Raw genomic sequence first — 27,762 nt, forward strand, 5'->3', positions numbered from 1 at the left:
AAACAAGTCGCCAGTCCAGGTTCAATGCATGGTACTGGATTCTTGGGGCTGGTGCACTGGGACGACCCAGAGGGATGGTACGGGGAGGGAGGAGGGTTTAGGATGGGGAACATGTGTATACCTGTGGCGGATTCATGTTGATATATGGCAAAACCAATACAATATTGTAAAGTTAAAAAATAAAATTTAAAAAAATTAAAAATTAAAAAAAATGCATTCCAATATACATTGCATACATGGCTGCTCAGTCACTTCAGTTGAGTCCAACTCTTTGGGACCCCATGGACTGTCGCCTACCAGACTCCTCTGTCCGTGGGATTCTCCAGGCAAGAATACTGGAGTGGGTTGCCACGCCCTCTTCCAGGAGATCTTCCCAACTCAGGGATTGAACCTGAGTCTCCCGCATTGCAGGCAGATTCTTTACCATCTTAGCCACCAGGGAAGCACCAATATCCATGAGGTGCAGACAAATACTGTTCGACACCACTTATACAAGATACCTAGACTAGTCAAACTCCTGGAGTCAGAAAGTACACTGGTAGATGCCAGGGACCAGAGGGTGGAGGCACTGGGGTGGGGGGGAGCGGTTTGGGGACTTAGTGTTTAATGGGGACAGGGTTTCAGGTTAGGAAGGGGAAAAATTCAGGAGACAGATGCTGGTGAAAGTTGCACAACAATGTGGATACACTTAGTGCACTGAACTGTACGCTTAAATATGGCTAAAATAGTATGTTTTATGTGACTTTTACCACAATAAAAAACAATCTAAAAAATCCAAATATGCTAGAAGAGCACCCATCCCCCAGGGAGACCCTGACCGAGCATCTGCCTCCATCAAGGGCCCAGGTCCTGCTCCTCTTTTTAGCACAGCTCCTTGGCAGGGCCTGTGCTTCCACCTGCCTGGACACTCTCTCCTCAGCACACTCACCTGCCTTCCTCCCGTCTCCCCGCTGCCCTTTCTCAGTCTCCTTTGCTGGATCCTCCTCTTTACTCCAGACTCTTCTCTTTATCTAGTTTGACTCAATTCCCTCAAATATCATCTCACACTTGTCATTCCCAAATTGATATCTGCAGCACAGACATCTCCGCTGAGTCACAGACTCACAAGTCCACTGCCCTGGTGGTGGTGAACCCGAAGAATAGAAGGTAAGAACCAAGATGGCAAAGGACCACTGTGGGAAAATTCTCATCTCCAGGGGGTGGCACAGACCCTGCAGCCAGGAGGGGAGCCCACAGCCAGAGGGCTGCAGTGTCTTCCTGGGGGTGAGAGGTGGAACTCACAGCTAGCAGAAAGGCTGATGGCACCAGCTTTCAGAACTGCCAGGATGCATTTCAGCTCATGAATAAGAAAAGAAGTCATCACGGTTCCAGCATCATGAGAACAGAGAGGAGAAGGAGAGACTGAGAAGTGGAAGAATTAGTCCATGCTGGGGCAAGGACCGGGGAAGGAAGAAAGGAGACACAGAAAGAGGTGAGAGACAATGAAGAAGGGAGGTAGAAGGAATGCGTAAGAGAATGAAAATAAGAACCTAGAAAAGATTTGGGTCCTTGCTGATTCAGGAGACACAATCAGAATTCTAGCTGAATTTTTAACAAGATGCAGAAACTCAATTCTCTGAGTCTTCCCTAGAGGGATATTAGTATGATTACTACTAATGGCTACCATTTATCAACGTGCTTCCTGGGTGCTAGGCACTCTGAACACAGGTCCTCATTTAATTCTTAAAACGACCTGCGACTCGGGTGTCACTGTCCCCATTTGATGGAAACTAAAGCTCAGAGCAGTGAGGTCATTTATTCAGGACCACCAGAGGCGAGATGCCGACCACATCTTACCCCAACCTCCCCTCGGGCCAAAGGAAACAGGAGTGGGAGAGACCTTCTCCTGACACATAGTCAAGCTGTGGGGGTGCGATGAGGGCCCTCCAGGGTGCACTGACCATCCAGCAGCTCCCCAGGTCAGAGGCTGCCTGCCTGCGCCGAGGTCCTGCTTCCCTCTCCACCACAGGCTGTCCCCTGTCCACTCTGCAGGCTGCTTGGCGAGGGGGGGCCAGGGTGACGGGGTGCGGAGAACCTGAGGGCTCTGCAGGGTGGTGTGAGGATCTGGGGGGACGGCTTGTCCCAGCCTGGCAGCTAATCTAGGATGTGGGATTAAAAGCAGTCCTGAATTACCCTAGGGCAAAACCAGGTCAGGCCCCCTCCAAACTCCACCTTCACAGAGTTAAAGGTGAGGAACTGGAAGGGCTTAAAAGGCAAAGGAGTTAATTAGCTCCCTGAAACCAAAAGGGGGAGAAAACCAAGTCTAAAGAAAGGGGCAGCTGGAGGCTGGGGAGAGAGTGCTCAACTGGGAGTCCAGAGCCTCATGCCCACTGCACCACACCCCCCTTCCCTGGAGCTCTGAGGTCTCTGCAATGACTCTCCCGTGTCTCCACTTCCTCCTCTTTTGGATTAGGTCTGAGGCCTCTGCACCTGACGACAGCCTAAGACAGGGCGACGCTGGGGACCAACACAACTTCGTCTGAAACAGGCCCAGAGGGTGGGGCAGCGGGGCCTGACTCTGGAAGTCAGAGCTGGGAAAACAGCAACGATTCTCAAATCTCGGCAGGTGCGCATTCCGCAGGCACCCAGACCCACCGGGAAGATGTTTATCTACCTCTGACCCAGCCGGGTCTCCATCTGCCTCTTCAGCCAGAGATGAGGTGGATGGAGCGGAGGGGCCGGGGGAGTCACGGGGGCGAGTGGACAGAGAGGATGGAGGAGGCGTCTACACCTCCATGATTAGTGGTCATGCCGGGGAGTAGTTGAGAGGGCAGGGATATAAACTGCCACCTCCCCTCCACTGACCCCTGTAACTGTGCCTGAAACTTCCACCACCGAAGCGACCCCAGGGCTTAAAAACCTGACCTCCAAAAGGCCGCAGTTAAAATGCAAACCAATCTCTCAGACAGGAGAGGCCGATGTCACATTTCTGACTTGCTCCACCCAAGCCTCTGACCGTCAGCACCAGAGTGAACTTTGGACCACTTGGTCCAACCCCTTCTTTAAAAAATACAAGGAAACTGAGGTCCAAATTGTGAAACGATGGGCCCTGGGTTGCATGGCATGGCGGCAGCAAGGCTGGGGTCCTCACCCAGGCCTACTAAGTCTTCACAGCATGGATGGGCCCCTGGGAGCATCCCCCGGAGGGGGGCTGGCGTCCTGCTTCCTGCTGACCCTCTCTCATTCATTCACCACTGCAAACAAGAGCCCCTGGGACCTCACCAGCTGACTCCTCCCAGACTCTGCCTTCCGGAAGGATGAATGCACATCAGAACCCCGCGGCCAAAATATTCCTGGGTAGCACCCACTCTGCATCCAGCTCCCTTTTCAACAGACTCCTAGAAGGTAGAAGTTTCCAGAAGGGATAGCTCTAAGGCTTTCACAGATGGGGTACTCAACAATGAGAATAAGGCAGGAAGACAGGGGGATGGAGGAAAAACGTAATTTTTTTTAAGGTCACATTCTCACTAAAATGGCACCCTGGAATTTTCGAGATCCTCTGACCAATACCAGGTTGGATTCCTTAGTTAACAAAGATGGAGATTGAGTTTCTTGGGAAGCAGGTCAACCAAATGGGGCCCGGGGGTCTTAAAAAGAAGTAATGAAAGAGAAAGAAGTCCCAGGAAAGGAGAAGTTCCCTGCCTAGAAGAGAGAGAGAACTCTCTGCTCTCCTTCCGACAGGCTCACAGCCACCTAAAATGGTCCTACGGAGCTGCCCGGCACAAGGAGCTTGACCAGGGCAGTTGGCTTTTTGCAACTGCCAGTCTGTCCTTTACTGGGAAACCTGCATTCATTAGCATATGCCTAAACCCACAGAGCTGGCCAGCCAATGGGTAACAGGACTCCCAGCGAGGACGGATTCGCCCTGGAGCCAATGAGACTCTGGTTTCTACAGAAAAAAGTCAGGTTCCCGGAGGAGGCTGGGGAGAGGAAAAAAGAATGAACAGAAGCTGAAGGAGAGAGGAGGAAGACGTGGGAGGGTCTCCCTCCCTGGGCAATGGTTAAAAAGGAAAGAAAGAAAGAAAAATGGCAAGAAAGAGCACAGCCTTTGAAATCAAATAGACAAATGCCTTTGCCGAGTTTGGAGCAAATTAGTATTTAACTTTTCTCCACTTCAGTTCCCTCAGCTTGTAAAATGGGCCCAATGTCACAGGTCATTAAAGGAGGTAAGGAAATTAGAGAACCAGGTGGCTCTAATGGTAAAGACTCATCCTGCCATTGCAGGAAATGTGAATTCAATCCTCGGGTCAGATAGATCCGGAAATGGCAACCCACTCCAGTGTGCTTGCCTGGAGAATCCCATGGACAGAGGAGCCTGGCAGGCTGCAGTCCATGGAGTCGCAAAGGGTCAGACACGACTGAGCGCGCACACACAATGACGTGCAGTTGGTGCTCAGTGAGCCTGGTCTCCCTTCTCTCCTTAGCATCCAAAGCCAGCCCCACCTGGTCCCGGGAAAAGCACAAGGGGAGATTCTTGCCCAGTGAGCCCTGGACAAGGCACAGGGGCCTTCTGGGGAGGAGAGTGACGGTCCCAGTGGCGAGGGGCTGACCCATTTGGCCAACCATCCTTCACTTCCTTCTCTTCTGGGAGCCCTGGAGCGCTCTTCCCCCAAATGAGGCATGCAGCAGAAATGAGCTGTGATTAGCACAGCAGAGAGACCAGGACGTTGCGGAAGCAGGGGGGAGCAGCTGCAGACTTTCCTGGAATTAATGGAGAGGGAGCAGGGAGGGCAAGTTGCCGTCTCTGATGCTCTGTCTCCCTGCGTCAATCATCAGGCAGAGAGACTTCTCCAGAAGCCAACCTTCTCAGCCTCTGAGGGGCCAAACCCCCTCTCGGCCCTGCCTGTGATAGACCTCACTCACCATTAGAGGCAGGCCTGGGGTGTTCTCTGCGAGGCATACAGCGAAATTTCAAGCCAGTTTGTAGGTTCTATAGGTGGATGCATGAAACTCCCGGAACATCGCACTGCTGCTGCTGTTAAGTCGCTTCAGTGGTGTCCAACTCTGTGTGACCCCATAGACGGCAGCCCACCAGGCTCCTCTGTCCATGGGATTCTCCAGGCAGGAACACTGGAGTGGGTTGCCATTTCCTCCTCCAATGCATGAAAGTGAAAAGTCAAAGTGAAGTCGCTCAGTCGTGTCCGACTCTTAGCGACCCCATGGACTGCAGCGTACCAGGCTCCTCCATCCATGGGATTTTCCAGGCAAGAGTACTGGAGTGGGGTGCCATTGCCTTCTTGGAACATCGCACTAGACGCAGTTAAAACTCAGCCCTGGAACACTGCCTACAACAGATTCCTGGCAATGTTACAGTCTGAAGGCAGATGAAGGGGAGAGCAATTTTGAAAGAGTTTGGTGAGATGGTGTTGTAAGAGGCCCAGGTGCTACATCAACATTGGGGAATGGGAGGGGAAGGGGTAGATCCAGAGGCTGCCATCCAATCATTTTTTCCAGGGAAGGTGGATATTCTTCTATTATGGGTTTCAATTCTGTGCTGTCAGATAAATGGTTTTTTCTTTTTCTTCCCCCCACTGTGTGGCATATGGACTCTTAGTTCCCTGACCAGGGATCAAACCTGAGACCCCTGCAGTGGAAGCACAGAGTCTTAACCACTGGACCACCAGAGAAGTCCCAAGATTACACACTTTTTTTTGGTTTTGGCCATACTGCACAACTTGTGTGATCTTAGTTCCCCAAACAGAGATCAAACCTGGACCCTTGGCAGTGGGAGAGCAGAGCCCTAACCACTGAACTGCCAGAGAATTCCCTAAACAACCTTTTCGTCCAGGGCTCTTCCACCTTTAGCTGTGCCTAAAGCCAAGGCAATTGTCACTGAACATTACAGGTGAGTGACAAGCATGCAAATGCACTCATGGAAATATCAGAAAGAAGACCTGGAAGCTCAGTCTGGGCCCTCCCACTTCTGTGTAGATTTGGCCAAGTCATTTAACCCTTCTGAGTTTTGGTCTCTCATCTAAGTGGTCCAGGGCTAACCCTGTCCAGGTTGATAGGAAGATACCATGGAGAATGTAATGGCTGTGGCTTAGGAAGAGCCAGCCATCCTTGGCCACTGTGGCCCATGGTCTTTGGACTCATAATCCATATTCCTCACACCTGGCTACAACTCTTCCGGCCCTGGGGGCCAGTGAGGAGCCGGTCAACAAGATGAAGTGTGGAGTACGAGCCTGGGATAGAGACACGGAAGTGGGGACAGGAGATTGCAGCCTCACAACTTCGTGATCCTCCAACATGTAAATCAGCTAAGGGTATCCAGACAATGGTACTGAAAGGAGCTTCTACACCCAAACAAAGGCCATGGCCAGAACCTAAGCCTGGGTTCCTTGATTTTCCTCACTGACCTTTCAGTCTAAAGGGTACCTATGCAAATAAACCCTTTCTCTAACTTGACTAGCAAGACAATTACAGATTTTGATCCCAAATTTCAACTGGTCTCTAGATACAAAGCTCTCTTGAGCCAACCAGCCTCTAGGGATATCCCACACTCCTCTCCAAATGCATTGCAAAGCAGTCAGTAGTATAACAGCAAGTTCTCTGGTTTCAGGATATACTTAGTGGAAAATGCCCACAGAACCATTTGATACCAAGCAAGATGAACCTTTCATCAGCTGGACAGTGTCATACAGAAAACAAGATATACTGGGGTTCTGTTACAAGTCCTTTCAAAGGAATTCTGATCGCCTCTTTTCCCCATAAGCGTTAGGATCCTACAATCAGGACAGGGTCAGAGGCAGTCTAGTGGGAAGCGTGTACAAACCCAAACTTCTTGACATGCGTAGGGGGGCTCTGCTCACATAACCATCTTAAACATCACATTCTGCGGCTCAAGAACTCAAAACACCCATGACTTTCTCCCATTCCTGATTTTCATTTGCTGTGGATCAAGCCCCACCACAATGCAGATGCTACTTATATTACCAAGTCTTCTCACTACAGCCCAGGACCTCCCCCATGCCCTTCAGGCTCATCTTTATGGGCTTCAAACCTAGTGTCACTGGCACCTCTGAACTTTTGTTCTGGCATTTCCCACTATTGCCGTCAGCTGCCTGCCTTCTCTTTGCCCACCTGACTCTACTCATCTTTCCTTGAAGACCTACTTCAGCCAGCACTCTGCTGATACTTAGATTTTGCACCAACTTGGCACAAAATTAGGTGGTCTTGTCTTAAATAATATACTAACCACCTGTCTCTCCTCCTCATGAGCAGAAAATATGTCTTATACAGTGAAGAGAGTCTCAGGGCCAGAAAATCCTCGATTAGAAATAGCAGATGCTACCAGTTGTAACTGCTATATCAATTCCATCTCCCTGAGTTCCAATTTCCATTTCTGTGAAATAGGAATAATAATCTTAAGTTGAAAAGACTAAACATGGCCTTCACAAGCTAACATCTATAAGAAGCCCACTGATGACTAGCACATCAGATCAGATCAGATCAGATCAGTCGCTCAGTCGTGTCCGACTCTTTGTGACCCCATGAATCGCAGCACGCCAGGCCTCCCTGTCCATCACCAACTCCCTGAGTTCACTCAGACTCACGTCCATCGAGTCAGTGATGCCATCCAGCCATCTCATCCTCTGTTGTCCCTTTCTCCTCCTGCCCCCAATCCCTCCCAGCATCAGAGTCTTTTCCAATGAGTCAACTCTTCACATGAGGTGGCCAAAGTACTGGAGTTTCAGCTTTAGCATCATTCCTTCCAAAGAAATCCAAGTGCTGATCTCCTTCAGAATGGACTGGTTGGATCTCCTTGCAGTCCAAGGGACTCTCAAGAGTCTTCTCCAACACCACAGTTCAAAAGCATCAATTCTTCGGCGCTCAGCCTTCTTCACAGTCCAACTCTCACATCCATATATGACCACAGGAAAAACCATAGCCTTGACTAGACAAAACTTTGTTGGCAAAGTAATGTCTCTGCTTTTGAATATGCTATCATAGTGTTAGTCATTCAGGCGTGTCCAACTCTTTGTGACCCCATGGACTATATAGCCCACCAGGCTCCTCTGTCCATGGAATTCTCTAGGCAAGAATACTGGAGTGTGTTGCCATTCCCTTCTCCAGGGGATCTTCCCAACCCAGGGACTGAACCCAGGTCTCCCGCATTGCAGGCAGATGCTTTACCATCTGAGCCACCAGGGAAGCCCTTACAGCACATAGAAAGTATCCCCCAAAGTTTGTTTCAATTCCCCTTTGCTCATCTTCTATGTCCTGCAAAACCTAGCACAGTATTGCCACACAGAAGGCATTCGATAAATGTTTGATTAATTGATCAGTAGCATAAAACAAGCCAATAACTAGAGAGTCATTATGCAAACTAACAGTATGTGGTCAAAATGCATTGATCTATTCTTCAATTATAGATGAAATGTTGATGTCTAGGGAGGGAAAACAATCTATTTTAACTAAAGAAGTTTTCAAGATTTCAAACCACCAGCCAAGTAGAAGTTTCAGCATAAGTGTTAATGCTAGCAATTCATCACGCCCCTCCTCCACCCCTTTTTACATAAGTCACCTTCATTTTCAACCTCTTTTATACTTCTGGACCACAGAAAGTTGACTTCATGCACTAAATGCAGTGAACAATCTTTGCTACTTCTTTAAATCAAATACCAAACAAAACTAATCTATAGGCATTCTTGTCTAAGTTTAGAAAGCATCCCGATCACCCCCTCTCCCAAACAGAATTTTTATAGAATACATACAGATGTAAAATTAACCTTGTCTTCTAATAAGACCTTTCTTTCCCCACCAGGAGAAGGAAATGGCAATCCACTCCAGTGCTATTGCCTGGAGAATCCCATGGACAGAGGAGCTTGGTAGGCTACAGTCCATGGGGTCGAAAAGAGTTGGACACGACTGAGGGACTTCACTTTCACTTTCACTTTTCCCCACCAAGCTGGGGAGAAGACAGTACACAACCAGGAATGTCAGCGAGGTCATTCAACCAAAATCCAGCTGAGAATAATTTCCAGACCCCATGAGCAACTATGAAGTCCATGTGCCAAGGGTGACACTGGACATGGTGGGGTCCAAACACATGAGAAATGGGGTTCAGATGGAGTTTCAGCAGAACCGTTTCTACTTAGTGGCGTTTTGGCCTTACTATCCCTTTCTGCTGCTTTTTACTTCCTTTTACCCATACTGGGTATTTCTCTGAAGGAAAATGTCTCTTGCCACCACGTGCACTCTCCAGCTGGTGTCTCACACTACCCAAACCAGAAGAGTCCCCATACAGGCTTGGGACATTGCTCCAGGGTACATAGGAGCAAGCTTAGAAGTGTATTTTAGTTAGTAATCATAATATGCATTCATGAGACTAATTTTTCCCTGGTCTCCCACTCCATGGTGGTGAGTCAGGCACTCTTTCAGGTCGCCCAGCTGCAACTCAAAGCACTGCAGACCCAGGTTGGCCCCCAAGAGGTAATCTGGTCCATGCCCCTAATTCTACACAGGAGAAATGCTTGACTAGCAGCGAGTTCTATTTCAGCCTCAATTGTCAAAAACCCTTGATGGCAAAAGAAGTTCGTCAATTTGTTCGAAGGCCCAAGGTGTTCCTCTTATCATCTCTAGAGACCAGAAGCAACTGGTCAGTCTCTTTTTTCTCAATGATACAAATAATGATGGTTATTAAATGACCCATTAATCTCTTCCTCAAGTTAAACAAGCCTAAATCCTTTAACCTTTCCTTAAAGGATTTATTTTCCACCCCCTTTAAACATGCTGTTAATAATCTTTTTTGCATCTTTTGATTTTTCCACAGTTCAGTTCAGTCACTCAGTCACGTCCGACTCTTTGTGACCCCATGAACCGCAGCACACCAGGCCTCCCTGTCCATCACCAACTCCCAGAGTCCACCCAAACCCATGTCAATCGAGTCAATGATGCCATCCAGCCATCTCATCCTCTGTCGTCCCCTTCTCCTCCTGCCCTCAATCTTTCCCAGCATCAGGGTCTTTTCCAATGAGTCAGCTCTTTGCATCAGGTGGCCAAAGTATTGGAGTTTTAGCTTCAACATCACTCCTTCCAATGAACACCCAGGACTGATCTCCTTTAGGATGGACTGGTTGGATCTCCTTGCAGTCCAAGGGACTCTCAAGAGTCTTCTCCAACACCACAGTTCAAAAGCATCAATTCTTCGGCCCTCAGATTTCTTTATAGTCCAACTCCCACATCCATACATGACCCCTGGAAAAACCATAGCCTTGACTAGACGGACCTTTACACAGTTATTTTCAGCTAATTTGAACATGGTGGTATCAAATATTAAACAGGGGTGGAAAAGTACTTCCCAGCCCTTGCACAGTACTCCCAATATAACACATCCTGGTATCATGCTTACTTAAAAATAAACAAAACACTCCTTCAGCTAATGTTCTACTAGGACTTCCAGAGCCATCTCAGCTATAATTATACCTTGCCAGGTGATCACTAATAGCACAGTCAACATAATTGTTATCAGTTAGATTGGTGCTAAACCATGGATGACCACTGTTATCACCTCTCATCAAGTATTTTCTACTCTGGTAAAAGGAAATACCTGGTGTAAGCACAAAAGGGAGGGTGCTGCTCACACCATGTTTATGTAAAATATAAACAGGATTTTCTTTTATTTATTCATTTATTTTTAATTGGAGGATAACTGTTCTACAATATTGTGCTGGTTTCTGCCATACATTAACATGAGTCATAATAGGATTTTCTAACTTTTGGTCTGAAGACTCTTTCTCCTTCCAGTCTATGCCCAAAAACTGACAAGTGGGTGAACTCAGATGTGCTCACAGAGCAGAGCTTACAGCAAATGGAGCAAATATACAACCTGTCCAACTCAACCCCTGTCTCTTTTAAGGAAACTTGCAAATGATTAGGGGAATTTAGCAATAAGCACCACTAAAAGTTATCCTGATATCTGAAAGTTATGTATGTTTCCAAACAATTGAGCTTCTTCTAGCAAGGGCTAAAGAGGACATCATGGATAAATTTGACATGGATGCTGCCACTTAGCATGACTAGCTCATAGGCTACCCTTCAGGATAATCTCCTATTCAATTTGTAAGGTTTTAATTCAATAGGATGCCTAGCATCAGGAATCTTCTCCACCATCCAAGGAGGGAAACGCTTTCTTATCAGTTCTTAGGGGATGTGAAGTTAAGAAGGTGGGGGAAGTCTCCTGATACTGAATGACCACGCAGGAGTCTGAGTTCTTAGGAATAAAGGTATCACAGTAACATCCTCAATACTCCCACGATGAACAATTTCAGAGAGCCACACAATCACAGAAGAATCGGTAGTCACCAGAGAGAGACCATTTCTCTAACTACAGCCACTCCACGCCTTCCATGTCAGGTTCCACTAAATGCCCTTTATCATTTATCTGATACAGATGACACACTACTGCCTACGTTCACCAGGCCCGTAGGCACCATCTGCACAAATCTAACTATTCTAAAGTTGGCCTTTTTTCCTACTTAAGTTACCAGAGATGAACCATATCAGTCATCATGTCCCCAGAGTCACTATTATATATGACTAGTACACAGGCTGGTTGGATTATTGACAGATTCTTTAGGTAAGCTCTGCACTGTTGTAGTTTGTATTCAGCACTCAAACTGGAAATTCTAGTAGACAGCTCTCTAAAATCTTGTGATGGAATTTTTGGCTCTGAAACATTTCTTCACATAGATCTCAATACAGCAGACGTTGCTGACCCTGGAATGCACTCCTAGCCCTTCACCTGATGATTTGAAATTCTTCTTTTCCTCAGTCCTGAGACCTGGAAAATACCTTAAAATTATCACCACCCAACTTAACAGTATAATAGTTGCTTTCTAAATCAGGATCAGCAAACAATGGCCCCTGAGCCAAATCTGGTCAGCTGCCTGTTACTGTAAATAAAGTTTTATTGGAACACAACCATGTCCATTCATTTACATACTAACTCAGGCAGCTTTCATGCTACAACTCCAGAGCTGAGTAGTTGCAACAGACGTCTGAACTACAAAGTCTGAAATATTCACTGTCTGGATCTTTATAGAAAAAGTTTTCAAACCCTCCATTATAAACCACAGGGGAAACAAATTGCTTATTCGGAATAACCTTCTTTCCACCCTGACAAAACAAAACCAAAAAACAACTGTGACCTAAGTGACTAGTTTTTGCATACTGCTTTGCATAAAATGGGCTTCCCTGTGGCTCAGACGGTAAAGAATCTGCCTGCAATGCGGGAGACCTGGGTTTGATCCCTGGGTCAGGAAGATGCCCTGGAGAAGGGATTGGCAACCCGCTCTAGTATTTTTGCCTGGAGAATCCCAAGGACAGGGGAGCGTGGTGAGCTAGACAGTCCATGGGGTCGCAGAGCGTGGGACACAACCGAGCAACTAACAGTTTCTTTACTTTCACTTTGCATAAAATCTGGTTTGACTCTCTTACAAAGTGTCCTCTGAAATAAGATACATAAAAGATATAAAATACAAGAGAAATCTAAATAAAAATTCTAGAATGATAATAATAATATATAAAATACACTTAATATGTTGTTGTTGTTTTTCAGTCTCTGAGTTGGATGCAACTCTTTGCGACCCCATGAACTGCAGCATGCCAGGCTCCTCTGTTCTCTACTATCTCCTGGAATTTGCTCGAATTCATGTCCATTGAGTCGGTGATGCTATCTAACCATCTCATCTTCTGCTGCCCCCTTCATATAAATATAATATAGGATCAATATACATTATATAATAAAATATAATTATATATAATATATATATCCCTCCAGAATTTTTGTTATTTAAATTTAAAAGTATTTTACATCTCACAATATATGATATGAAGTCATTTCAGTCATGTCCAACTCGTTGCAACCCCATAGACTATAGCCTGCCAGGCTCTTCCATCCATGGGATTTTCCAGGCAAGAATAATCCATGGGATTTTCCAGGCAAGAATAATCCATGGGATTATTCCAGCAAGAATACTGGAGTGGGCTGCCATTTCCTTCTCCAGGGGATCTTTCTGACCCAGGGATCGAACCTGGGTCTCCCACAGTGTAGGCAAACCCTTTACTGTCTGAGCCACCAGGGAATCTCATATGTAACTTCTTTCAGAAGAAATTTTGTAAATATCATATATGTATAAATATGTTTTATTTAAATCAAAAGAAGTTGTGAATTTGCTGGTTTGGGGATACAATAAAGTGAATTCAGTCTAATCATATGGAATAATTTGAAGTTCTTAGAAAAAAAAGGATAAAAGGAACGTGATATAACAGATAACTCATCATCAATAATAACGTGAAATAAAAAACATATCTTTAAACTTACAACTGTGCCCAGACTTTTAAACAGGAGATCTTTCAGAGGGTTGGATGGGGGAACATTTTTTCATGGAACCACATCCTGAATTCCTAACACATGATGAATAATGACCTAGCTCCATCCAGAGGGCCACCAAACGACCATTCCCAGCATGTAACAGGTCTAAGTCAGGAAACTACCAGACGCACTGACAGGCTAAGTTAAGGATCTGCTGTCGTGATGGAGTTTGGTCCAGGCAACCTAACCTCAACTTCTTCAACTCTCACCACCTGGCAGCCCTTGGCAAGCTACCCCACAGCCTTCAAAGGGTATCTGCTACATGCTCACAGTGTTTTTAATTTACATTAAACATTTTTAAAATAGGGAGATCTCCCAAATATTTAAAAATTTTGGCCCCTCTTGAAAAACCAGAGGACATGGGTACCCTGGGATCATGTTCTTGCAGGCAGCACCACCTTGAGCTGTGGGAGCTGCCTCATTTAGGGCACAGGTGCTCTCAGGAGCTTTCTGGCTCTCCATACCCACCGCCAACCCTCTCTGTTATCCCCCCTGTGCCCAAAGCTGAGCATAAAGGCTGCTCCCTGTCTCCCTGGCACTGTTCATTTTCTCATCCTTGGCCTGTTTTACTCATTAAAGATACCTGCCCTGTAGGCACCTGAATTCAAACCCAGAGCTAACTCTTCAGACAAATTAATATAGTGTGTTGGCAAAAATGCTTGTTCAACTTCTTCCAAAACATCTTACAGAAAAACCCCAACAAATTTTTAGGTCAACTCAATATTTCCAAATGGATGAGGAGAAATGACTTCTTTTTCTCACTCTCTGGCTCACATGTACACGTTCCCCCACCCTCCTGGTCAGTGACCACCAACAGACCGAAAGCATACGCGTACTTTGCCAATAACAAACTGTCAGACATTTAGAAAAGGCAATCTCTGCCTCATGACTTGCCATTAGAGACATTAGATTCTGCGGGGTCTCCTCTGTCCTTATTTACAGCTCCATGCTAGACATCTTGTCCCTACGAGCATCCCAAAGACAGTCTCTACAGAGAAAGCCTTAGTCATGAAGTAAAACACACTTTATATGGGCTTCCCAGGTGGGGCTAGCAGTAAAGAACCTGCCTGCCCATCAGGAGACAAGAGAGACGTAGGTTTGATCTCTGGGTTAGGAAGATCCCCTGGAGAAGGAAATGGCAACCCACTCCAGTAATCTTGCCTGGAGAATCCCATGGACAGAGAAACCTGGTGGGCTAAAGTTGAGGGTTCACAAAGAGTAGGACATGGCTGAAGCGATTTAGCAGTAGCACAAAACACACTTTAGGTAGAAAGTATTTGCCCTTTGGAGGCAAAGTACCCTCTTCCAGGGTACAAAGTAGAAGAATTTCAGGTGCAATCACTTCCCTCCTAAGAAGATATTTAAATCCCTAGGTAACTTCTGAATTTAGGCATCTCAAATCTGAGTCACTGTAGGAAGTGGGTGGGCTTCCCAGGAGCATTAATGGGAAAGAACCTGCCTGCCAATGCAGGAGACATAAGAAATGCAGGTTCGATCGCTGGGTTGGGAAGATCCCCTGGAGAGGGCATAGCAACCCACTCCAGTATTCTTGCCTGGAGAATCCCATGGGCAGGGGAGCCCGGCGGGCTACAGTCCATGGGGTCTCAAAGAGTCGAACACAACTGAAGGGACTTAGCATGCACACACAGGAAGTGGGTAGTGTGTAATAAATGATCAAAACTTCTACTTCAAGTATCTATAAACAGATGAACAGATAAAGAAAATGTAATATATACATGCAATGGAATGGTATTCAATCTGAAAAAAGGAATGAATTTTGACATGTTACAACATGAATGAACTTTGAAGACATGCTAAGAGAAACAAGTCTGGCAAAAAGGACAAATACTGTATGATTGTACTTAGATGAGGTACCTCAAATAATCGAATTCATAGAGACAGAAAGTAGAATGGTGATTGACAGGAGCTGGGGAGGGGGAAATGGACAGTGTTTAATGGATATAGAGCTTCAGTTGAAAAAGACGAAAAAGTTCTGGAGATGGATGGTGGGGATGGTTGCACAACAATGTGAGTGTAGTTAGTGCTACTGACCACACACTTCAAAAAGTTAAAGTGGTAAATATCATGTATATTTCACCCACAGCAAAAAGAAGAAAACCCTAAGGAGGGTATATCGGGGGGAATATCCTTTTTACTGCTAGAGAAATGTATAAAATCCATAATGTCTAAAGGAAGATGGAACGTGCTAACGGCAGCGTCATAGTGTCCTGTTCCATCTCCATCTGGCCTGTGTGTGAGCTGGCAACGCTCAGGGGGCAAACCTGGCCTGAGAGGCTGGCCTGCTTCACTGTGACCTAGAGGACCCATCAGAGAAGTGTCCACCTTCACACTCAAGGAGATACTTATCTTGGGTGGGGGGCAGGTTTACAGATGTGCCAACTGGCAGCCTGGGGAGGCTACACCACTACCTTCCAAGAAGTGGAAGCATTAACCTCTCAGCTTTTGCCAAGCACACACTACATCATGCATTATTGTGCAAAACTATCTTAGCACAGGGTGTGACAGCAACATTGGATGGGTATCTTAAGTCAGTACACATAACCAAGCTCTCCATAGCTCCATTTTGGCCATGGAGAGGGTGGCAGTGGCTGTGGTGATGGTGGGTGGGTAACAGCGACTCTGGACTCAAAGCTCGGATGCTGGTACCAACCCTGGACATTGTTCACTTTCCAAGTCACCATCTGTCAGCCAAGCCAGTGGCAGCCTCTGTTCTGGACTGTGTTTCTAAACAAAACAATGGGGCTCAACAGACCCTGGGCATGAGAATGGGCAGAATCCTTTCAGGAGCCCCTACTATAGGCCAGTGTGAAAGTTGAACTCATGGAGGATGAGGATGGAAAAGCAACATTTACAGAGATGCTATAGGAGCATTGGAAACAGACTTTTATTTTAACCGAAACTTACACAAACTTGATACAAACCCTACATTATGCAAAACTTTATCACAATTCTACGCATGTTATAACTTGTGGGAGATGGTTGGAGAGTGGATTATTATTATAATTATCATTTTGATAAAGGACATTTTCTATCAGAAAATGTCACAGAAAGAACAAAATGATAAAAAAAAAGAAAAAGAAAAAGATACTCTTGGTGATCTCCCCCAGGGACTGGCCTTGAACGGACTGGCAAGAATTCTGTGCCCCTCCAACTCCCCTCGCTAAGGTAAAAGAGATATTCTCGGGCTCGGAACCATCCCACTAACACTGTCACCCAAGACTTTTCCTGAGAGGAATATCCAGTGTTAGACGGTACATTGATTATTATGACTCTGCTTAGCAGTGAGGGAAACTCAAGAGGCTGAATGTATAAGACCGGGAGCAAAGCCCAGTGGCCCAGCCAGTCACCCCAGCTCCTTCCCTAGGCTGCAGACACAATGTTGAATGTGTTTCATAGGTCACATTCACATCCACTAACATGGCCATAAAAGGACCGTTCACCCGCCTTTCTCCCCATCAGCAACTGAACATGTGAGCTTTCCATCCGTCAGGCTGGCCTTCCTCACCCTTGGGGACATCTAGAAGCCAGATCAGCAGAAGGCTCCCTTTGCAAGTCTCCTCTAGGAGTTGTCAGGGAATGGACTCAATATCATCCCAGCAAATGCTTATTTTTTGTTCTCTTTTTTTCCTCCTCTTTCTCTTTCTTCACTGGGTTATTTTAAACAAAGCTGTCTGTGTTTAAATCTGTTGAACTTGCAGAGATATATTTAATCGCTAGATGGAATTCCTTTCAGAACTAGGCCTCATCAGACACGATAACCAGGAGGCAGGCTGCTTCTTGACATCAGATAAATGGGGCTTGCCTGGGGTGAGGGGAGAGTTTGTTTGTTTGACTGTTTTAGGGGGGAGCGGAGAGACTGCTGATAGCCCTTGTGGCTAATTTATTTCAGTCAAGTCTTAACACATAATCAAACACTTTCAATAGACTTTTGAAGAAGAAAAAAAAAAAAAACTGATCACTCCTCACTTACCACTTCCAACTTGCAGAAATAAAAATACCTAAAGAACATACATGAATGGCTTTTTAAAAAGCCTGAGAGAGCAGAGTTGATCTTTATTCTCTTATTAAAAATGCGGGGTATTTTTCCTTAGAGTTAATATTCAGTCTTTATTTTACAGTAAGTCCTCTATTGATTTTCATGTCTTCACAAAAATTGCTTTTAACTTTTAAAGTTGAAGGTACTTTAAACAAAAATACTGTGCCAGATCAGCACCTTTTCTTTTAAATATTGAAATAAATAAAATAGTTAACTCTTTTTTTTCCCCTGTAAGTCTGTTTGTGTTCAGTTCTTTCTACGGTAGAGCGATTCCAGTCTGACCTGGATATTTTCTCAGACACTTAAAAAAAAAAAATGTAATGGAGAATTTAAAAAAAAAAAAAAAAAGTCTTCTTATTGCACAAAGTGAGGCCATTCCCGAGACTTCTCTGAGCCGAGCTGAGTTGCGCTGGAGGCTTGTCCACAATCCAGGCTCCTGTGTTGGCGGAAACGCATGCGCAGGAGGGGGCCAGGCAAGGGAAGAGGAGGAGGAGGAGGAGGAAGAGGAAGAGGAAGTGCTGATTCTCGTGGCTTCTCTCCACCTTCTTCACGGCTTGCTTGAAGGATGCCGGAGTCTCCAGGTCAGAGCGTTGACTGCAGAGGGAAAGGCAATGAAAGATAAAACAAAAAACAACAGCATAGGACAACTGCCTAAAAAAGAAAGATTTCAATTTAAGGAAGTGGTGGAAATGAAATGAATCGGGGCGGGGCGGGGGGTGGCTGGACGGAAACAACTAACAATTTGCCACACGAATGAGGCCACGCTATGCACAACGAGCACCAGATAGCTGTCTCTCGTGCCTTCATTCAACACCAGCAGCTCAACATCAGCCAGGAATAGGAGAGATCAGCTGCTCCTGGACAACAGAATGACACGAAAAACAGAGGGCGTGCCTGGATTTTTAATCCCTAGGTGGCGTAACAGGCAAAACTGGGTATTAGCAAAATGTGGCTCAGACAGTAAAGCGTCTGCTAGCAATGCGGGAGACCCGGGTTCGATCCCTGGGTCGGGAAGATCCCTGGAGAAGGAAATGGCAACCCACTCCATAAAATATCATTGCCTGGAGAATCCCATGAACGGAGGAGCCTGGTAGGCTACAGTCCACGGGGTTGCAAAGAGTCGGACATGACTGAGCGACTTCACTTTCACTTTACTTTTTTCTCCTCTACTTAGAAATGAAACAATCTTTTCCCTGTTGAAATACTCCAGAAGGACCATTATGATAGAATCTGTCACCTGTCATTTAAATGGAAATGAGTAGTATCTATGCTACAGGACCAGTAGTAGTCACAGCAAAGCCGAACGGGTGCCCCATTTGGTCTAAGGCGAAAAAGACACTGCTTCATTCGCACGCTCTCATCCCCCAATCCTGCCCCAGGGTGTCAGAATTACTCAGAGAGAAAATCAAGCCAAGATATCTGTTCCAGTCCTCAACTAGCCCAGTGATCCCCGGAGTCAGCCTTGGAACATAGCGGCAGTTCAAACCAGGTGGGTCCCTTTAGCCTGGATGGAAACCAGCCGGGCAAGGATTTTGCTTCTAGCTGAAATGAAGTCTGCCAGGTTATTTTGGTCTTTGGAATGGAGTAGTCGGCACAAAGGAATAAGCAATAAAACCAAGGACTATCACATTTCACCCCAAGAAGCAGTTCCTGAGGGCAGAGATGGGTCTCCCCATGGTGTCCAGCTCACTCTGACTGGTGAGAGGAGGAGAGGGGAGGGTTCAACTGTAAAGCGGCCAAGCCAGCAGGGAACAAAGTTCAAAATCTAATGAGCTAAAAAAAAAAAAAACCCCAAAAAACCAAATGAGCTGCTCAGCCTCTTCCAGGTTTCACCTCCCCTTCCCATCCCCCATCGCTTCTGGTACCCAAGGCATCACTGGTCAGGGGTACAGGACTGGATTTGATGCACTTCCAAAGCCAGGACTCTATCCATCCACCAATGCTTTTAAAGGGAGACTGAGAAGGGCCTCATTTCCACCTGCTGCCAAGCCCTCCCTACACCCCTGTTCCTGAATCTTTCCTCTGCATCCCATCCCATCCCACTGTCCCCTTCTCAGATCTGCTTCTGTGCTGTCCCTTCCCAGGCTCCCCTCCTCACCCTCCCCTGTGCTCATCTCTTCACTGTTCCATCTCCTCCAGCCCCTTCACTCCAGCAACAGAACCAGCTGGCCTCTCTCCAGAGCCCCCAGAGAGCGCTTGCCAAGTTGGGCATCCATCAGACTTTCACCCTCTGCCAGGAGTCTTCCAGTCCCTCCCCCAGTGGCCCAGATCCCCACCCACCCAGCCTTGTTTCATTGCTTGCTTGGTGAGTCTGTCTCATAACCATACCCCACATCCTTTCCATTTCCTCAAATTTCTACCTTTGACCCCCCCAACACACACACACAAACACACTCACACACACATTCTTCTTCTACCCTAATTAAGCCACCTAGAAAGTAGTTGGCTGCTTCTCAACTTTTTGCTCCTGCATCCATTTTCTCTTTCTGGGCCAAGTGTGGGCCACTGGGAATGTCCTCTTACATCTCAGTCTTCTGCTCTCAGCCGCCTTAAGGAGACTTACTTTGCATCACTCCACAGATCTCCTACTTGCCCCTCACCCCATCTTCATGTCCTCATTCTCTCTCCCTCCCCACCCCCCACCACTGCCTCTGGCTCTCATTTACCTCCTTCACTTGACCTTAATGCTGTGTCCCGCTATGGCTTCAACTTTTCTGCCAAGAAAATTTCTTGAGCATCCACTGTGTATAGAAGGAGACGCTAAATCCTTCCACTAATTAGCTCAGAAACGTTGCTCAGCTCTGTTTATCTCAACAAACAGTTATGGCACAATGGTGTCGGGTACTGTCCGAGGGACATGCATGACATCATTTTGCCCTCAAGGAAACACACCATCTGTTTGATGAGAAAGACTACCAAAAAAATCACAATATGTTTTGATAAGCACTAATGCTAAGGACATGGACAAAATGCTAAAGAACAATACTTAAGCACTTTTTAAAAATACTGTGAAAAAAAATAAAAAAAAAAAATAAAAAAAAATAAATAAAAATACTGTGATTTTTGCCATTTTACATTTCAGGCTGTGATTCCCAGTTTTGCTTTTTATTCAGCACTATCTTCATTCTCTCTCACAATAGACACCCTTGCCTACAGATTAAATAGCAATAGTCAAGCTACAGCTCTTTGTTGATCTGGATGACTTCCTCCAAGAAAATCTCCCTGACTACTGTGATCCACAGCAAAAATACTCACATACCATCCCTTGAAACTCTTATATGTTTTTAACTACTTACTAATATCTAGTTTGCCCAGCTAGATTCCAAATAAATCCACTGACCCTGTGTTTAATTTCATCCTATCCTTCACAAGGCTGAGCTGCTATTACTCAGTCCCTAGCCACTAAATGAATGAAAATATTATACTCTACAAACATACTAGTTTAAACCTCAGCTTAAAGGCAAAATTTCTGAGTCACTCATAATGGAGTAAATCAATCATGAATAGAGTCTATAGATTGTAGTACTGCATCAATGTGGATTCCTTGGTTATGATCATTGTACTGCAGTTAATTGAAGAATCTGGGTGAAGAGTATGTGGAAAATCTTTGTATAATTTGTGCAAGTTTTTAAGTATGAAAACTATTTCAAAACTTAAAAAAAAATTTAAGTCAGTTATTGGCGAAGGGCCAGTGTTAAAACACTTTGAAAACCTAATTGCAAATGCTTTTTAGCCAATAATTTCATTCTGACAAGGATCTTCTGTCATTCTCAGCTGTTTTATAAATCAATCAAGTTGAACGATTTTCCCTATATGGTTTTTCCTATTTTGAGTAAATGGTCAGAAATCACTTTTATTAAGCACAACAGAATCGTATAATTCAGTGTTTCAGTGTTAGAAGTACTTGGGTATGTGACCAAAACAGAGTCTGAGGTCTTCACTCCCTGCCACCTCACCCCTCCACCTACTCCACTCCAATGTCACCACCAGCAATCACACTGAACATCAGTCAACCTCAGTTCTTTGGGGAAGTTCATGAAAACTTAGACACTGCCACCTCTCAACAGGATTCTAAGGGGATAATAGGCTGGGATTTAGGAGTTCAGTTTGGGTTGGGTTGGGTTGATTTGGTTTGGTTTTTACAGCATCAGATGCCTCCTTTCAATCCAGTGAGGTCTTGAGTGAAAGACCTTAAAGCCCTTGACTGATCCTACTCAACAGAGACCCAGACACCACCTACTGACCCTGGAACTTCAGACCAGTCATTTAACCTGATCAAACCTTAGTTTCCTCATCAGCAAAATGGGTATAAAGAAAATCTATTTTATCTCACGGGGTTGTCTGAAGAATCATGGTTAGGTAATGTTGATTATGTATTGTGATAGGGTAAGGAATGTCCAGGCCTTCCATGGTGGCTCAGATGGTAAAGAATCTGTCCGCAATGCGGGAGACTTGGATTCGATCCCTGGGTTTGGAAGATCCCCTGGAGAAGGGAATGGCTACCCACTCCAGTATTTCTGCCTGGAGAATACTCCAGTATTCATTCCTGGTGAATTCCATGGACAGAGGAGCCTGGCAGGCTACAGTCCATGGGATTGCAAAGAGTCAGACATGACTGAACAAGTAACACACACAAGGAATGTCCATATTCTAGGGATAGAGAAACCATGGCAGAGATTCATGGAAACAAACTCACAAAGGGATTAAGTTCAGACTTTTCTACTCTAGGCTTCTACTCAAAAAATGCCTCACTCAGAAAATACATGGCACAAGTAACTTCACTTCCAGAAGAGTCAACAAAATCCCCCATAGAAAAATTCCTAACACACGAGTCTGCTCAAACTTTAAGTACAAGTTCAAGATGATATTCATCAGACATAACAGGAGGCATATTGGGATAATATTAATTAATTTTATTCCACCATGAAGTGAGAACCTCCAAACAGCCTTTAGTTCTCTCCCTGAGTAATAATCTTGTGTTCCCTCAAGTGCTATATAAAGGCAATACCAGGCTGCAGCCCGTTAGGTGCAAAGAGAGATGCAAGGTAAGCAGGAAGACTTAAAGGGATACTATTGATGTGAACATCATGCTTTTATTAAGTCTTTCTCTCTAAAATACCAGTAGCAAATCGCATTAGTGACTTTAAAGTACCTTTAAAAAAATCAAATGCAAATTTCTCACTCCCAGTGTTAATAGTGATTAGAGGGTCTGCTCTCTACATAGTCTCAGTAACAGATGTAAAGGATTAGACTGTCCTAGGTAGGAAAAAACAACAGGTAGACAACAACGATAATCACCTTTACAGAAAGAGTTCCCCCCAGGGGTTTTGTATGTTGCAACAAATTTAGAAGGTTCTACTATCTTTGATTCTCCTATCTTTGGGCTAGGATTCAGAAAATTAGGTGACATTTCTGAAGGATTTGGGGTGACGCTTTACTGAGCTGAGGACAGAGAAAACTAACCAGACCATTTTCATCCTATTGATTCTAATTTATTTTGTACTAATATTTGAGTATCGATACTTAACAAAAGCAACAACAAAACAATAGATATGCTGACTACTCACACAACTCTTGCAGTTTCTGAGGTTGCAAGAAAGTAGATCTTTGTCCCTAATAGGCATCAGGAGGGAATGTCTAGAAATGGTAGTTTAGAAGATGAGCTCTCTATAAAGCTGTGCACAGAATTTTAATTGGAATTATCTTTGGGGGATCTAACTGCTTACTCTTCAGTTTTGAAATTCCTTTTAATAAGACTGATTACCTTTTAAAGTTCTCAGGTGGACCTGAGAAAAAGGAAGAGAGATATATCTATATATACTTATAGTCCATATATGGCACATGCAAGGAGCAATGCAGAATAGTATTAAAAGTAAATAGTATAAGTGCTGGAGTCAGGTTGCCAAGGATCAAAATCTGGCTCCTTATTAGCTCTAGGACTTCAAGTGCCTTCCTTAATTACTACCGTTCAGTTTCCTCATCTGTAAACTGTGGGTAATACAAGCACCTACCTTACAGGTAGTCAAGAGGATTAAATGAACAGTTCCAGGGAAAACAGAACAAGGCCTGGCATATAAATGGTTTGCCATTGCTATATAAAGAAAGGAAAATAAACTATAACATCGACCATCAAGGCACTTGGAAAGCCAGGACAGCCAGCTTCCTCCTCCTAAGCTCCCTTTTAAAGTTTTCTTCGTTCCCCTTAAGACATCTGCCTCCCAGCAATGTCCATTTCCTTCTCTCGAATGTAACTCAGTCTCTCTGGGTTGATCTTTCCCAGTGAAAAGTGAAGAACTTGAACCTGATCATCTTCAAAGTCCCTTCCAGTTCTTTTCCTGTTTGTTTGTTTTTTTTTTAAAGATTGTAAATTCTGATACTATAAGCAAGATAAGGTACTCAAGTAATGCTAAGAGGCATGATTACATTCACCTTTGCTACACCAACTAAGAACGATGAGAACATCTACCACCCTAAACAAGAGACACTGAAGATCAAGTTATGCCAGTAAAACTAAAATAGGTGAGCAATAGCCATCCTCAGATAAATCTTTGCGTGGGAGTTTGTTTAGACAGTTCATTCGTGGCTCCCCTTCAGAACCCCAAGCTAGACTCTGAAATTAGATGAACTTTCATAATTTGCTTTGATTATATGCATTTTTTTAAAATTTCAAGTTCAAAGTCAAGCTGTCACTGAGAATTTCAGGACTACAAGCAACTACAAGATTTCAAATGACCATATAGATTGGTTGGATACATTTTTATTAGTGTAGAAGCTTCCATTTTACCAGTGGGAGCAAGTTGTAAGTCTATGAATCCAATGCCCAAGTCAAAGTAACAGAACAGATGAAGTAAAGGGGTAAAGAATGACAGCAAGAGCAGGTTGCAAGCCCCTCAGCAGAAATCAACGGTAACCAGCTACATTGGCTTTTTCCCATGTGAGCATGCAGGAATATTACAACGTTGGAGGTTTATGCCATATTTTCTAAGAACAGGGCCACATACAGATCAGGCAGACCATCTCCCAAGTGGGTGAGGTAGTTACCCTCATTCTCTCACAACTGAGCACAAATGCCCAGGAAAGCACTTACATATTTAAAGCAGGAGAAAAGTGGAAGCCCTTTCTGTCTCAGGCTACCAGAAAGGGAAGCATAAAGAGTCCATTTGTGGGTTTCTTTGCTTGGTCCTTGCTTCTGTTGGGTTGGTATATTAGTTTAATGAGAGGTCTAATTCATGAGGCTCTGCAAAGGCTGGATTGTCAAAGCAGATCCCTCCAGACACTTACAGCCTGTTGCCTGGGTGGCCTCTTAGGTCTCCCAACCCGAGCCAAGGGGCAGTGCCTACGTCTCTGCACCTACACTTTCATGAAGGCCGGAGACCCTGACCACGCTTAGGGGGGAATTCAGAATCTTCACATCAACTGGGTTAAATGTTGTACCTAATCAGAGATCTTCTTTTAATTGGCACCTAGAGCAAAGAATTCCACCCTAGACATGCAGTCCCCTCACTCCTACCCCAGGACAACAGCCAACTCCAACCTCAGTTCCCTGGGTTCTGCTTCCAGGTATAGCCAAAGGAGGCAGTTAGCTAAGCACTCCCCCAGCCATTTCTCTTGCAGTTGAAACCCCCCATTCTCCACATGGAGCCCCCTAGGGTCCAAACAAGACTCATATCCCACACCTGGGCCCGGGCCCACATAAGTATGCATGCACACACAGACAGTAGATGGCTGGGTATAAAGATGCTCCAGGGGCCACTCCCACATGAGTAAGGGGGTCCAAACCCAGAAAAACAAAAGACAAGTTAGAAGAGGGGAAAGGAAAAAAAGAAAGAAGGAAAAAACACAAAACAAAACAACTAGGATGGTATTCCCTCATTATAAGACAAGTCAGCCAGGACATACCTTTGGACAAGGACCGCACAGCCGTTATCCTTGGGACTGGCAACGAGGTGGATGGTCTTCATCACCCCAGGGGCCTTGAGCAAGTGTTGCTTTGGTTTATTTCAGGAGGTGCTATTGGAAACATAAAACAAAGTGCCTGGAGGGCACTATAAAAAACAGAAGAAATATGGGAGACTCGATCATCCAATGGGTATTTATATGTTTTTAGACAGGGGCGAGGGGAGAGGGAACTCTACGGTGAGGTAACGTTCTTTCTTCCATGAGCACAGCCTCAGGTGGTTTTGTCACTGCTGAGTCCATGGCTTTCTGCTCAGAGTCCATTCCTGAGTTTGGGAATCGCTCTTTGCCAGGAGGAAGGCGAGGAAAAAACCAGCAACAACAAAACAGCAGCTCTGTTGATGGAGGAAGAGGATCCCGCAGGCACCGCTGGTTGAGGCCCGGGCCCTGGACGGAGGCCACATATGGGCGGCCCGGCTTCCCGGGAGCTGCTGACACTTTCTTGCAAGCAGGGAGGAAGATGGGAAGGTCGAGGAGGAGAAGTAGGGAGGGGTCTGCTGTGGGGAGCCGCCGACTCCATGGGGTACAGATGGCGCCACCCTCTCCGACCAAGGACCTCCTCCTGATGAGGTTGCCTTGGATCAATCCTCCCCCACAGAGGCTTTCTTCTACATGGAATATTACTTTCATTTATTTGATTTCCCTTCTCTCTCCCTCTCTGTCTCAAAAAAAGGAGGTCTACTAATATTAGCTAGAATATATAAATAATCATTTTTTTTAACATTATTGGTTCTTTGTTTCCAAACCCAATGTTCCTCCTCTCTTCATTTTGCCAATAAATAGGGAAACTGAGGAAATCAACTCTGCTCATGTCAAAAAGATTCTCCCCCCCCCCAAAAAAAGAGCTAATCCACCTAACTTCCCATATCTATGGAAAATAAATAGTACATCACAATGCCATCTCTCTGAAGGACTGTTAATTCTGCTCTTTGTTCTGCTTCCTTTCAGTAGTTTGTGCTTCTGCTGTGCGTACCCTAAACAGAGGGAAAGGAGGGGAGGAACGTGTGGAAGGTGAAAGGAATAAGCCAGGATGAAGGGAAAACCTAAACTGTCTTTCACTTAAAAAAAAATACATCAGAACCAGAACAATGACCAAAGTCACAGGGTGATGGCTAATTGCCCAGAGAGTCTGTCCCGTGCGTTTAGCAACTGCCCTTTTTATCAGCTGTGGGCGAACCCCGGCCACTGCGACGTCCTCGGCAGGAGCGAGGCTCTTCCAAATCGTCCTCGTCAAAGCCGTGGAAAGTTGAGGTGTCACTTTCTGACGTGGAACCGAATAAGTCCTCCGTGGTGCGTGCCGCGGCCGCTGCCTCCTTCTCCTTCCTGCCTTCTCCTCCCAAATGAGCTGACATGTATGATGAATATATCAGCACATGGGTTAAGCAACAGACAGCATTATTAATATTCTTATTACATTATTACAGTGTTATTCTTAATAGCAAGACCATACATCATTCCACACCAAAGGGATTAACTGGGAGCGTCACCTGGTGACAGGGGTTTGGGGTAAGAGGACAAAGCCAACATCTCCAAGGAAAAGTGTTCTCCCCTCCCCAGAAAGGCATCGTCTCTACTACAATAGATTTGTCCGCAGCTCTGACAGCGCCAGATTCAACCACGATCTTTTTCTTTCTTCTCTTCGGAAGGCACACATTCACATGCACGCTCGCTCCACCCGCCCCAGACAATGAGTTTTCTTGGTGGTTTTTAAGCCTGGTTGGTATTTCTTTGGTGTTTTCAGCTGGCGGTTCTTTGCACAATGTTTGTCCTTCATTTTGACAGTCAGCTTTACAAAGGTATTACTGTCAGATAACCCGGTCAAGGTGGTTAAGCCTCCATCCGTTTTATTTTTATTTTTACCCGTTTCTAATCCCATTCTTCCCAAGCCCTTTCAATTCTGCCCTTACAACATGTAGTTCATTTGCACTGAAAGCAAAAAGAAGTTGGAAAGTCTGAGAAGTGGTAGGTATTCAAAGAGCCTCTTGCTTTGTTTACCCCTGGAGGACATGTCTGTGTGCTGCACCCACACACATGCACACTCACAATCACGCATGTGTGCACACAGGCATGCAGGCACGTGAACGCACGCTCCAGGTCTTAAACACGCCCAGGTCTAAGTTACTCCACAAAGTCTGGGGTTGTTCAGTCTAACTCAGAGCACTCAGAAAGTGGGAACTAGGGGTGGCAAAGCTGAATAAAAGACAGTATCCTGAAATCTATAAAACTTGGGTACAAACTCTTTCACGTTCTAAATGGGCCCCAGGACTGCCCCCTATTGAGGTCACAAGGCTCCACTTACAGTGTCAGTTTCAGGAATCTCATTTTTTCTCCC

The 27,762-nt window shown here is 45.3% G+C and overlaps 1 protein-coding gene and 1 long non-coding RNA gene across 6 annotated transcripts in view; one reads left to right on the forward strand and one right to left on the reverse strand.

The window, feature by feature from the left end:
* Window positions 1-27,762, reverse strand: part of DPF3 (double PHD fingers 3) — a 295,203-nt gene that overhangs the window by 45,215 nt on the left and 222,226 nt on the right. The window contains exons 9-10 of one of the 5 annotated variants that reach the window (XR_009738805.1): window positions 25,374-26,775; window positions 16,299-18,068 (exon numbers count right to left, since the gene is read on the reverse strand). The exons of 3 other annotated variants lie outside the window; for them this stretch is intronic. Coding sequence is in view for 1 of the 2 variants with exons in the window: in XM_061429341.1 (XP_061285325.1) it covers window positions 18,022-18,068 (47 nt within the window). In the remaining variant the exon portion in view is untranslated. Of the gene's footprint in view, window positions 1-16,298; window positions 18,069-25,373; window positions 26,776-27,762 lie in introns of those variants that run through there. One more of the 5 variants, XM_061429341.1, reaches the window with a different exon arrangement.
* LOC133254925 (uncharacterized) lies at window positions 17,974-26,330 on the forward strand. The gene is made up of 3 exons (XR_009738806.1): window positions 17,974-18,055; window positions 18,649-18,963; window positions 25,724-26,330. It is a non-coding gene; the product is annotated as an uncharacterized LOC133254925 (long non-coding RNA).

Source organism: Bos javanicus, chromosome 10 (assembly GCF_032452875.1).
Source record: "Bos javanicus breed banteng chromosome 10, ARS-OSU_banteng_1.0, whole genome shotgun sequence".
Lineage (NCBI taxonomy): Eukaryota > Metazoa > Chordata > Mammalia > Artiodactyla > Bovidae > Bos > Bos javanicus.